The sequence below is a fragment of the Aulostomus chinensis genome, chromosome 2 (genome assembly GCF_037954235.1).
Source record: "Aulostomus chinensis isolate RoL2024-O1b breed Wild chromosome 2, RoL_Achi_v1.0, whole genome shotgun sequence".
NCBI lineage: Eukaryota > Metazoa > Chordata > Actinopteri > Syngnathiformes > Aulostomidae > Aulostomus > Aulostomus chinensis.
Genome location: NC_141321.1, coordinates 34,725,867 through 34,738,935, shown reverse-complemented (window position 1 = coordinate 34,738,935; position 13,069 = coordinate 34,725,867). Strand labels below are relative to the sequence as shown.

General features: G+C 49.4%; 1 protein-coding gene across 1 annotated transcript; it reads left to right on the top strand.

Moving 5' to 3' along the window:
* The first annotated feature begins 2,766 nt into the window (after positions 1-2,766).
* On the top strand, positions 2,767-8,724 carry LOC147269803 (nuclear receptor subfamily 2 group F member 1-B-like). The gene is made up of 3 exons (XM_086190885.1): positions 2,767-3,680; positions 4,804-5,328; positions 7,458-8,724. Exons 1-3 carry the CDS (start codon positions 3,203-3,205, stop codon positions 7,730-7,732), a joined length of 1,278 nt encoding a protein of 425 aa, XP_086047011.1. The 5' UTR covers positions 2,767-3,202; the 3' UTR covers positions 7,733-8,724.
* The last annotated feature ends 4,345 nt before the right edge of the window (positions 8,725-13,069 follow it).

The following is a 13,069-nucleotide window of genomic DNA, read 5'->3' as shown; positions in this document are numbered from 1 at the left end:
AGCTGAGGATGACGCAGCTGAGGATGAAGGAGCTGAGGATGAAGGAGCTGAGGATGAGGGAGCTGAGGATGAAGGAGCTGAGGATGAGGGAGCTGAGGATGAAGGAGCTGAGGATGACGCAGCTGAGGATGAAGGAGCTGAGGATGAAGGAGCTGAGGATGAGGGAGCTGAGGATGACGCAGCTGAGGATGAAGGAGCTGAGGATGAGGGAGCTGAGGATGAAGGAGCTGAGGATGAGGGAGCTGAGGATGAAGGAGCTGAGGATGAGGGAGCTGAGGATGAGGGAGCTGAGGATGAAGGAGCTGAGGATGAGGCTGCTGAGGGTGAAGGAGCTGAGGATGAGGCTGCTGAGGGTGAAGGAGCTGAGGATGAGGGAGCTGAGGATGAAGGAGCTGAGGATGAGGGAGCTGAGGATGACGCAGCTGAGGATGAAGGAGCTGAGGATGAGGGAGCTGAGGATGAAGGAGCTGAGGATGAAGGAGCTGAGGATGAAGGAGCTGAGGATGAGGGAGCTGAGGATGGAGGAGCTGAGGATGAGGCTGCTGAGGATGAGGGAGCTGAGGATGAGGGAGCTGAGGATGAAGGAGCTGAGGATGAGGCTGCTGAGGGTGAAGGAGCTGAGGATGAGGCTGCTGAGGGTGAAGGAGCTGAGGATGAGGGAGCTGAGGATGAGGGAGCTGAGGATGAGGGAGCTGAGGATGAAGGAGCTGAGGATGAGGGAGCTGAGGATGAGGGAGCTGAGGATGAGGGAGCATTGGCTTCCTTCCAGAGCTTCAGGGATTGAGGCAGAAAGCCAAAGTCGATATATCTGGAAATCAGAGGGAGTTTGAGGGAGAGCTGCTTCCTGTTTGTAGGAGGTGAAGCTCCGTCTGTTGGATGATTTTTCACCACAACCAATAATGTCGTTAGCATAAAGCGCTTACACCACACTCATGCTCAATTCCTAGAAGGCTGGAATGACAAAACAAACTATTCACAGAAATCCCTGTTTCGTTTAATGTCCTCGTGCCGTTACCGACCCCGGGGAGCTCCCCTGTCAGACTCCATCTAGACCTCAAACAGTGACTTTAGCCAGGAACTCCTTAACGCCACCGGTGCCACTAGAGCGCTCTGATGCAGTGAGGTGAAGCGTGCGTGTGAGCCAGGTTGAAGCCTAAAACAACGCAGCAGATCTGTGAGCGGCGAGCTGGTGCTGCCTCCTGTTGAGTCCTGGTTCTGTACACACAGCAGGCCCCTGCAGGGCGAACGGTGGCAGCCATTAGCTCACTTACAGCCCCCTGCTGGCGTCACTTGTCAAAGGGCGGCAGATCACCACAAACAAGGTCAGTTTATCATCTTGAAACTGGAATTCATGTTAACTGGACTTGTCGGGGGGGGGGGGGGCACCCACGTCCCTGTGTAAACACTTGAGCCTCAACCCTCCAGTCTTGATTGGTCCTGGATGTGTGTGTGTGTGTGTGTGTGTGTGTGTGTGTGTGTGTGTGAGAGAGAGAGAGAGAGAGAGAGTAGCTGCTGGCCATCAGGAACGTGGCAGCTCCCTCAGCCTCGGGACTGGTGAGTCACTGGTGAAGTGGCCGTGCAGACATTTTCACTTGACTTGCTATGACATCACCATGATTCTGTCTGTGAGCACAGCCCCCCCCCCCCAAGTGTGTGTAAATGTGTATATATATATATATATATATATATATATATATATATATATATATATATATATATAAAATTACATCAAATATACATTTTACACATAGATGCTGCCGTCAGGTCTCTGCCACCGCCATCTTGCTCAGGTCCTCCACTGCTATGCTAACCCTCTTACGCAGATTTTTAATAAACACGTTGTAACACGGAACTTCCACACCAACACCCAGTGAAGCGAGTGTCCTGGTGCTAACTGCGGCTACCGCTAGCTTAGATCAGGTGAAGTGAAAACAGAAGAACATCGTTCCTGCAGTAATCTATCAGCGAGATGATGAAGATGATGGTACTACAACACCTGTGTGTGTTACTGGTTAAGTATGAAATTCTACAATTCTACAATCCTACAATTCTACAAGTCTACAATTTCATTTAGCAGACGCTTTTGTCCAAAGCGACGTACAACACAAGCAAGAATTCAGACTGAAGGAAAAACCCATAGTAGCGCCAAAGTGCTTCAGTTGTGATTTGGTCACACAAATCTCCAAAACAGCCGAGGAGTGACGGTGTTTCCTCTTAGATGTACAAACACATTTATTTCCATTATTAGAAACAAAATGACATTGTGGTAATGAACGAAGTGCACTTCCTTAATTTGTGGTCACGTGACTCCTCAGGTTCCTAGTTACCTGGATACCTGGGAGGGGCTCAACTAACCCTGTTCTCCCCTAATCCGTGATCCGTCAGTGATATCTGGACGTTACTGGAGGAAAGTTTGACTTTTACTGGATTTTATTCTTGAATCCAACACTTTCCCCTGCAAGTGAACCGCGTCCTGTAACCTGCTGACGACACCAGGGGGCATCCAATCACAGCCGCCAGGACCGGAGTCCGCGTTGAGCTGTGTAGTACTTCAGTACTTCACTGTATACTCCATATGACCATCAATACTACTCGAAGTCTGACTAAAAGCACTGCAGCCACGTGGCCAGAAGGATCTCTGCTCTCATGAGCAGGACGGGAGCCTCCTAGGGCGGCCCCCATCGACACGGACCCAGCTGGGGCCCCGCGCGCCTGGATCAGCTTCTGGACACGCCCCCAAACACCAACGTCACCAAGCCACAACTCGTGACGTCTGGACGCACCACTCTCCTCCTCAGTCCCGGAGCAAAGCATCCTCCGAACCAGCGTCATCTCCCTCTCTCCCCCTCGGCTCGCTGCTCCCGGGACCTCCGCCGCTCCGCCCGCTGATGGGGATCCGGCCGCGCGGTGACACCGGGGATCCCTCCGTCATGTGTGTGGGATACGCGGCTCCTCGCCGGGGATCTGAAGCGCTGAGGATCTTCATCATGTCGCTGTGAATCAAACCTTCCTCTTGGACTTCCTCCGCCGCGTGTCCAGCCGCGCGTTATAATCCCGTTATTCATGCTCTCATCCGCGTGACATTTTCAATGTCGCGTGTAAACGCGTTTTATTCCGAGGTGAGTTTCTGATCCATGCCGACGACCCGCGCGCGTTGACCAGCGCAAGCAGGCGAAAGTTGGGCGCGTAAAGTTCGGCCGCGATGGCGCTGGTGGCGTGGCGGAGCGGCGAGGGCGGCGGGGACGCGCGGGGGGCTCTGGCCCCCCCGCTGCCCCAGGTCGCCCCTCTGGCTCTGCCGGCGGAGCTGACCGGACACATGAACCCGGCGACCTCCCTGGAAACACCGCCGGCAGCAGCGGCGGCCCCGCCGCCGAACCCGTCCAGCACCGCCGCCGCCGCCGCCTCCTCTTCGTCGTCGTCGTCGTCGTCCTCCTCCTCGTCAGCGGACAAGCAGCAGAGCCAGCAGATCGAGTGCATCGTGTGCGGGGACAAATCCAGCGGGAAGCACTACGGCCAGTTCACCTGCGAGGGCTGCAAGAGTTTCTTCAAGCGCAGCGTGCGGCGGAACCTCAGCTACACCTGCCGGGCCAACCGGACCTGCCCCGTGGACCAGCACCACCGCAACCAGTGCCAGTACTGCCGCCTCAAGAAATGCCTCAAAGTCGGCATGAGGAGGGAAGGTAGGAGCCGGTGCAGCAGGTCGGGACCCGGTCCTCTCTCCGACTGTAAACATGCAGGCTACATTCTTTCGACCCGCGCCGCGTCCGGCGGCAGGCACGCGGACCTTCTCCTCCCGGGCTCGTGACGGCTTTGTCTCCACCGGTGTTACCGGTTAAATTCAGTTCCTGGATGTTGGACTCGACCCGCCGGCTCGACTCGGTTCCTCTCCGGGTCCAGTCGCTGATATTCAAGTAGTGCAGCCGCTAACATCCGAATGCGCCACCACACGGTTTTAACGGCGCTATTCTGCGGCTGTACGTGCGCCCGATAACGGCCGCGAAGGGCGCGAGACACGCGGAAGCTGCATTAAACGTGCCGATGCGGAAAATACTGACGGATTTAGATGGTTAATTTAATAAATTGGAGCTTTAAATTCGTTGAGATTTTTTTTTAGATTGTGTGTGTGTGTGTGTGTGTGTGTGTGTGTGTGTGTGTCTCTCACTGCAGCTTCCAAAACAAAAGTAACCTTTTTAATTTTTTTACAAATATCAACAGGGCTTTTATATATTTAAATGGTGAATGACGTCACTAATGAAAAGACAAACCTAGCAGGGTTAGCAGATGCTGCTATATCAACAAGCTAGGTTAACTAATAGCAGCTAGCTATTCGACTGTCGTTTAGGCAGTTACCGATTATTTTAGACCGTTTGAATCAAAGCTGCAGGCCGCGACCCATATTTTTGATCACGCGATAATATCGGAGCATCGTCACCGTCCGATGCTGATGCTCCTGTCGGCCCAGTGGAAGCCAAATGAAGAAACTGCGTAAATATTTACTTACTTTGCTTTTCCAACAGTAAAAAATATTGACAAAAATATTTTTTAAATTTCATAAAGTTTATTTGTGTTTTTCGGGAAGTAAATGTCATTTAAACTTGTTTGTAAACAGATTATATCATTTCCGGATTGATTAAAAAATACATTATTGCAATTTAGAGCTTCAAAATATCAGAAATGATTTCCTGCTAACTGTGAAGGACCTGCTGGTTCCGGTCTGCTCGCTCTCACTTCCTGCTGCTGTAAATGACGTGATGTCACACCTGCTTCAGCCCGTTGTGACGCACTTCCGTTGTCTTCATGCAGCTGTCCAGAGAGGCCGGCTACCCACGCAGTCCTACCCCGGCCAGTTCGCCCTGAGCGGCGGGGACCCGCTCCAGTGCCACTCCTACCTGTCAGGCTACATCTCGCTGCTGCTGCGGGCCGAACCCTACCCGACCTCCAGGTTCGGCTCGCAGTGCCTGCAGAGCAACAACATCATGGGCATCGAGAACATCTGCGAGCTGGCGGCCCGGATGCTCTTCAGCGCGGTGGAGTGGGCCCGGAACATCCCGTTTTTCCCGGACCTGCAGGTGTCGGACCAGGTGGCCCTGCTGCGCCTCACCTGGAGTGAGCTCTTCGTCCTGAACGCCGCGCAGTGCTCCATGCCGGTCCACGTCGCCCCCCTCCTGGCTGCCGCGGGCCTCCACGCCTCGCCCATGTCGGCGGACCGAGTGGTGGCCTTCATGGACCACATCCGGGTCTTCCAGGAGCAGGTGGAGAAGCTGAAGGTGCTGCACGTGGACTCGGCGGAGTACAGCTGCATCAAGGCCATCGTGCTGTTCACCACAGGTAGACCACACCTGGGGGGCACGCGGGAATGAGTCTGCTTCTGTATTGGTCTGAAATTGGCCAGCAAAAATCCATAAAGAGGAAAATGATTCTAATTATTAAAGAGAGTTGGAGCTGCAAAGGTGAGGGGAGCCGTCGTCAGCACGGTTTGTGTCCTCCGACTTAAAGAAGGAGACAAAGATGATTAAAATAAATACAAATTCCCAACGAATTTAGCATCAATTTCAAAGCAGTCTTATTCACAGACCTGCTCATGTATCCGCTGATGGTCGTGTTCCTCGGAAGAAGCTCCCTGAGGAGGACCCCTGCCCTCCGGGATCCACCTCCTGGAGAGCCTGGGGAGGTGCTGGGCTCCTGAGGAGGACCCCTGCCCTCCGGGATCCACCTCAGGGGCCCAGCACCTCCCCAGGCGCCGCGGCTCTAGAATAAATCCTGACTACCGTTAAAACGCTGTGGAAGCGGCCTCTAAATTTAGGTTCATTTTTAAGTTCCAGCAGGAAAAAAAACAAAAGTTTGCATGTAAAAGAAAACGACGTTCCTTCTCCGCAGGAGCGAAGTGCTTCGCTAATGTTTGCTCCTGTTGGCATTTAGTAATTAAACAGTAATGATTTAAGTTCTAATTAGCAGTAACAATGTGTGTTGGAATTGAAAGAATTAGAAATTGAGACATTTGTCTGCTTTTATTTTCTGCTTCAATTTAAAAAAAACAACAACGCTGCTTGTTTTTTAAATTCTTTTATTTTTCGAACCGCTCCTTCAGTCCTGCTTCTTCTCGAGGGTGAAGTGTTTTTATTGAATGAGTGAAGGGGCGAACCTGCCGGCGTGTCTGAGTGTTCGGGGACGTTCGCGGCCATCGTGACAGATGAGAAGGACGAGCAGGAGAGTTCAGAGGAGAGAGGAGGTCTCCAGCGGCTCTATTTTAGTCTCCAACACGTGTCTTCAAACTGGGGCACCGCCGCCGCACTTTAACCCTGCTGGCCGGCCTGCAGCAGCACAAAGAGGCACGAGAGAGAGTGTGTGTGTGTGTGTGTGTGTGTGTGTGTGTGTGTGTGTGTGGAGACCAGACACACAAGAAGTAAAGGTCTGATAGAGTCGATACCTCAGATGACCTGTAATACTCCCTGATGCCGCTGACCTGTTTTCAACGGCGCTCTCTAGATCTGCCGCCGCCATCTTTGATTCTTGATGGCGGGTGAATGCAGGAGGCCGTTTCACTGCTGGGGCTCATTGGTGCGTCTCAGTGCGTCCGCGTTCATTCAGGCCTTCACTTCCAGCCCCACCAGTTTCAATAATTTGCTCCATTTTCAGCGTTTTAAAGAAAGTCGTTGATTATGGTGTCCAGGCTGTTGCTGTAAACGGGCTTCAGCCAGACGCTGTTGTCTGACATCATCATGACATCAGCAGATTTTGTTTATTCTTGAGTAAATCAGGTGATACGTGAACTTTTGGCGCCGTGCAAACAAAACTGACGTGACTCCTGATGGACTGCAGGTTTGCTGATCAACAAAAACAACAGACGTCAGTTTGAGGCTGAAAGAAACACAATTTCTTTGAAAACTCACAAAGTTTACATGCGTTTTCAAAACGTCCAAAATTTTTAATATCCTATTCTATAACTTTCTGCTAGAATTGGTGAATATTGACCATAGCAGTAGTAAAATGTGTGCCATAAATTCAGAGTCTTGCATTTCTGGTCAGGCAGAGCGACGTCTTCCTCCTCTGTGCGAATCACCAGAAAACTACAAATGGGATTTATGGGCTTTTAGGAAATGAACAAACGCTTTCAAAATGTAGCAAGAAGCAACTCTCCATATTCACAATGTTTACATTCGTTTTCGAGGTCGTCGCCTTCTTAAAATAATCGCCTGAGTCGTTTTTCAAGTTGTTTTTCCCCAGGAGACAAAACACAGAGTTGATTCAGTGAAATGAGGAGGTTGTGGTCAGTCAGTGTCCCGGCGATCACTGTCAGAAGCTGGCGATGAACTAAACAGGAGTTGTAGCAACAACAACAGCCAAATCTGTGCTGCTGCTCACCCGCATGCTCCCGGGGCCCCGGCTCGGCTCGGGCCCTGGGACGCCAGGTTCAACAGGTCTTGACCGGCCCTCTCTTGCTTGTCTCCCGGCTGTAGACGCATGCGGGCTGTCGGACGCGGCCCACGTGGAGGGCCTGCAGGAGAAGTCCCAGTGCGCTCTGGAGGAGTACGTGAGGAGCCAGTACCCCAACCAGCCCAACAGGTTTGGGAAGCTGCTGCTCCGCTTGCCGTCCCTGCGCACCGTCTCCTCGTCGGTCATAGAGCAGCTGTTCTTCGTCCGTCTGGTGGGCAAAACCCCGATAGAGACCCTGATCAGGGACATGCTGCTGTCCGGCAGCAGCTTCAACTGGCCTTACATGCCCATTCAGTAGAGCTCCGTCCTCGGGCCGGGACGGGAACCTGCCGGAGGAATTGCAGTCATTTATAAGTTAAAAGAACTTTATTTATAATTCTTCTTGGTCCCGGGGGGGGGGGGGGGGGGGTCCAGCGGCCCCTGACAGGATCGGACCCACCGGCAGACTGGGTTTATGTTGCCATGGTGGATATTTGTTGCAGTGTGGTAACTTCTCACTTGTGTATTTGCTTTCTTTATTTTGGGGTAACGAGCAGTATTTATTGTGTACATATTTATCATGCTTGTAAATTCAGTTTTTGCTCCTGTTTTTGTTTTTGAAGTTTGACGTGTTTGTACCCTGGCGAGTGCCAACAAGCTGCCGACTGTCTGCGGTTGGTTTGTTTGTTTGTTTGTTTGTTTGTTTGTACCTTCAAGGACTGAAGCAGCTGAGCTGCAGCCCAGCAGAGCTGCTTCAGCACCTGGCCTCTCCTGACCCCGCAGCTCTGAGTCCTTCCTGCTGCGCCTCAGTCCCAATTTCTTGTTAATTTTGCTTTTTAAAAACCCAAACAAACCCCCGAACACATCAATGTGCTGAAGCCCCCAGTGATCAGAACCCTCAAGAACCAGGAAACATTTGCTTGTTTCTATTTCAAATATTTTTTCCCTCGAGGCTGAAGCGGCGTTCCTGGCCGGTGGTGACGTCACCAGATTAAGAAGTGACGCTTTGCTGCCCAGCACTTGTGGGTCTCCAGCGTCTGAAGTTGTTCTCCTGTTTCCTGTTTGTTCTCCTCATGAGAGAAATGGACAGAACGTCTGGGTCCAGCTGATCGGTTTCGTTCTTCTACGTGCATTCATGAGCCGGAGCCTCGTCACGGCCCAACAGAGCACTGCAGGGTTTTAGTGTGCGTGTGTGTGCGTGTGTGTGCGCGCGCGTGTGTGTTTTTGACAACCACTCTGATGTACTGTGAAAGCATATTGGTACCGTATTAAATTATAACTCAAGATTTATAATAAAGCGTATTTGGTTTATTTTGCTGGTCGCCGGTTCCTGGTTGTGATGTGTATGATCAGACTAGTTGCCCCCCCAACCCGGAGCTGCAGGAGCCCCCACCTCCTGATAGACGGAGGCTCGTGACGCGTCGGTGACGTATTACACACGACATAAGAACTGAAGCAGAGTACACCCCCCCCCCCCCCCCCCGTTCCAGGGGAGAATGGTTCCACCGGTTTTTATCCGTCTCATCGTTCTTCCGTTTATGCAAGCGAAGACACTCGGAAGGAAAGTGGCGGGAAATTATAATGGCGGCCGCGGCGCCAGATTGAGGAGGACAGAGCGGATTAGAGCTAATGAGGGCCCCCTGAGATCGCTGTCACCCCGGTTTAGTCTGAGGTGGGGGACGCCGCCGCCCCCCGGAACCAGGGCTGGTCCAGGCTGGAACGCGCAGAACCTGGAGGAGGAGGTTGGGAGGCGAGCTGGCGACCGAGTAGCTGATGGAAAATAGAAGCTGTCAATCATGACGCGGCTGGGTGGCTCAGCCAATCAGCGTCCAGCTTCAGAATCGCTCCTGGTTCAGGTTTTTATTTTAAGCCTGGTTCAGATCTCCAGGTGCTCCAGACACCTGAAACACGACACACACACACACACCGCGGTGTGGTCTACTAATGGCGGTTTTGTTTCTTATTTTAGGCTTTTGTGTTTTTCTCTCTGTCGTTTACTGCATCCCCAGTACTCAGACATGAAGTATTGAAGTACTGAAGTACTCGCTCACACTTAAACACTTTAAACCCAAATCCTGTCCTGCACCAGACTCGCGCGCGTGTTCATTTAATCAACATTTAAACATTTAACAAGATTTTTTCAGATACAAATATACTACTACTAATAATGATAATAATAATAATAATGATAATAATAATAACAGTACGGACCCAAGTTTTTCTTCCATGAAAAACCCGTTGACCTGTTGGTCAGGGAGGAAACACTCGGCACGCAGTCCCGGACGAGCTTTGACCCAAAATTACAACAAAGACAAGTGCGCGCGCATACACTTTACTTATTTACATTATTTTTTAATTATTATTTAATATATTTTATTGTTTCCGAACTCGATCGGTGATTTAAAAAAACTTAAGTTTAATAAAATCAGTGAAACTTCTTACGGACTAAAAACAAGAACTTTAACAAATCATTGCGATTGAAAAAAAGTGTAATTTACGTGTCGCTTTCGCACTATTTAATAAAACATGGGACGAAACGACTCGCCCTTGAAAAATGTCCTTTTATTTCTCATGAATATTTTGGTCGCTCTCGGCGTCACGTCTAAAAAAGAGAAGGAACACAGGATTATATTTAATTCCTTTCGGATTTAAAAAAAAAAAATCAAATAATTTTCAGTTTTCTTCAGCCTCAGAAACCCCACATGTCCGTCATGTCCTCAGTCCACGTCATCATTTGAGTTTAATTTTTAAAAAAACCCTCGGTTTCAGAAAAATGAACTCGTTTGTCTCATTTAGCAAGATGGAAATATACAAACTGTGTGTATAAATATATGCATACATCTATATATACACACATTTATATATATGTGTATATATATATAAATGTGTGTATATATAGATGTATACATATACACACACATATATACATATATATACACTTAAACACATGTATACACATAATGTGAATATATTTATATATACACATTATGTGTATATTTATACACATATATACAAACATATATACACAGTGTGTTTATAAATATATATAGTGTGTTTATAAATATATACACACTGTATAAATATATACACTGTATATATATTTATATACACAGTGTGTATAAATATATACACACTGTGTATATATTTATACACAGTGTGTATATATTTATATACACACTGTATATAAATATATACACAGTGTGTATATATTTATATACAGTGTGTATATAAATATATACACTGTATATGTATATATATATTTGTATACACATATAGTGTGTATATAATACACTAATAAATGAAACAAAATAATAAATAAAATGATAAAAAAACCTTCAAAAAGTGCAAAATAATTGTTTGTTTATAATTATTATATTTTTTACATATAAATATATAATTATGTGTTAATTATTTGTTTGTGGGCGTACAGGTTGTCATCAAAGGAGTTTACAGCACCAGCTGTTCCTGATATTTTGGCCGTCTTTGATCAATCGTAATGATCGAGTATCGATCCGTCCAGCAGCTCAGACGTCTCCGTCCCCTAGGCTCCAGGTCCAGTCTCCCAACTCCCTCCTCCACAGGTTCGGCCTCAGGAAGGATCCGGAGCGTCGGTGCGCCACGTGACTCAGATCTCCTTGTTTTCTTGTTGTTTAATTTCGGACAATGACGCGCGCGATCATCGTGGAATTTAAATTTTTCCAGACGGAAAACAACCGGAATCCAATTTTCACAAAAACTCATCAAACCCAAGAGCCGATAGTTGGTTCCGGTTTACACACGAGCTCACCACAGCATCAGATACACGTCATCAGGGAAAGGTGACGTCTCTGGGTGACGTCACGGGCAATGAAACCGCACCTGCTGGATTAGAGAGACCAGCCGTTTCAGAGGTCTGAGAACAGGAGAGCACGGAACCAGAGCTCCTTCTCTATTCAGGTGTCAGAAGTGCTGCTGGACTGAGGGACACTTGAGACGGAGACGTCCTCACTCTTGACTCTGGTCTGGGAGGATCCAGGGGGATCAGGTAGGGATCCTGTGTGACTCTGGGCTGGTGGGATTCAGGGGAATCTGGTAGGGATCCCACGTGACTCTGGTCTGGGAGGATCCAGGGGGATCTGGTAGGGATCATGTGTGATCCCGGTCTGGGAGAGTCCATGGGGATCTGGTCGGGATCACGAGAACTCGGTCGTCCTCCGTCCTGTCTTTCTTTTCCCTACTTGGGCGGAGCTTCCGCCAGTGCCAGGCCTCGCCGAGCTCATCTGACACTCATGAAGACAAATTCTTAAACCTGTGAATGTCGGAGGAAGCCACGTCTGCCTGAGACCCCCCCCCCCCCCCACCTCTACCTCCACCCACCCCCCCAAAAAAACGTTTCCAAGGAGCGAGGGAGAAAAAGAAGCACCAATCAATTGAAGGACCGCACAGAAAGCTGTTGCTAAGAGACAGATGCAGAATAACCTCCACGAGGAGGGAACCTGACCGTGACCCTGCCCCCCCAGCCTCCTACCCAATTACTGCTCCGCGTTAAAGCCCACCTCTGTCACATTAAGGCAGGAGATGGCCTCCTGCAGCAAGACACTCCACAGATGAGCAGAGCCCTCCTCCTCCACCCAGTAAATCTGGATGGTGCAGCGGGCGTGAAGACTGGGTGCTGGGGTGCTGGGGTGCTGTCAGAGCGAGAGGATGAAGGTTTGACAGAGAGGTGGCAGGGAGTTCATCTTAACCGAGGCCTGTCGATTAGTGTGTTTGTGGTTGACAGGCGGAGTCCCAGGGGCGCGTCCGTCGCTGTGTCAGCCCCACCAGGAGGGAGTGGAGCCTCACAGCAGACAGGGAGGCGCCTGATTGGCCCGCACCAGCAGCTCCGCCTCCCACTCAGGACCAGGATTAAAGCTGTTTTGTCCACTGAAAGAAGAGCCAAAGTCCTGCTAATCCCCAGGAACACACACTTAGCAGTGGTGTGGGTTGAAGCAGAGCTCAGCAACCTTCCTGCAGCCTTCGTGATCCAGAGGAGGGAGCAACAGATCAGGGATCTGGTTGCTCTCCGCTCGCAAGATCATCACTGCAGGTGGCTCGAGTACTCACATCCCAAGTGGAAGTACAGTTACATATCTGAGCGGAGACTGGCAAAGGTACTGATTCCTCACCAAAGTTAAAGATATAAAGTTGTCCAAGTATAAAAGCACTGTTGGACGGACCTTCCTACCAGCAGCCAACATGCTGTTGTAAAATAATGCAATATTGCTTAGCCTAGCCTAGCCTAGCCTAGCCTAGCATAGCCTAGCATAGCAAAAATAGCATCATAGAATATAACAAAGTGATATATAAATGACATGAAATTAGACTAAAAATTATATCTAGTGATCTATCTATATCCAGATATATCTATATGTGTGTATATATACGTATGTTTGTATATATATAGATATAGAAATATCTATCTTCCAACAGGAAGTGGTTGTGACAGGGAGGAGGCGTGTCTGGAGCCCAACAGGAAGTTGTTGTGATGATGTTGAAAGGCTCTTGTTTGCAGCCTGATGAATGTTCAGCTCTGAGTGTCCTGGCCTCAGGAGTCCTGAGAGGAGGAGGAGCTTCTTCAGGGTCGTCACACGTTCACGTTTGTACAAAGTCCATTGGGTTCTTTAGCTGTGTAAACCAT

What these genes read in the sequence shown, in the direction of transcription:
- LOC147269803 (XM_086190885.1), top strand. Translation starts at nt 3,203, where the DNA reads ATGGCGCTGGTGGCGTGGCGGAGCGGCGAGGGCGGCGGGGACGCGCGG. An exon ending in AGTCGGCATGAGGAGGGAAG is followed by an intron (nt 3,681 to 4,803) that starts GTAGGAGCCGGT and finishes GTCTTCATGCAG; the next exon opens with CTGTCCAGAGAGGCCGGCTA. An exon ending in CATCGTGCTGTTCACCACAG is followed by an intron (nt 5,329 to 7,457) that starts GTAGACCACACC and finishes TCCCGGCTGTAG; the next exon opens with ACGCATGCGGGCTGTCGGAC.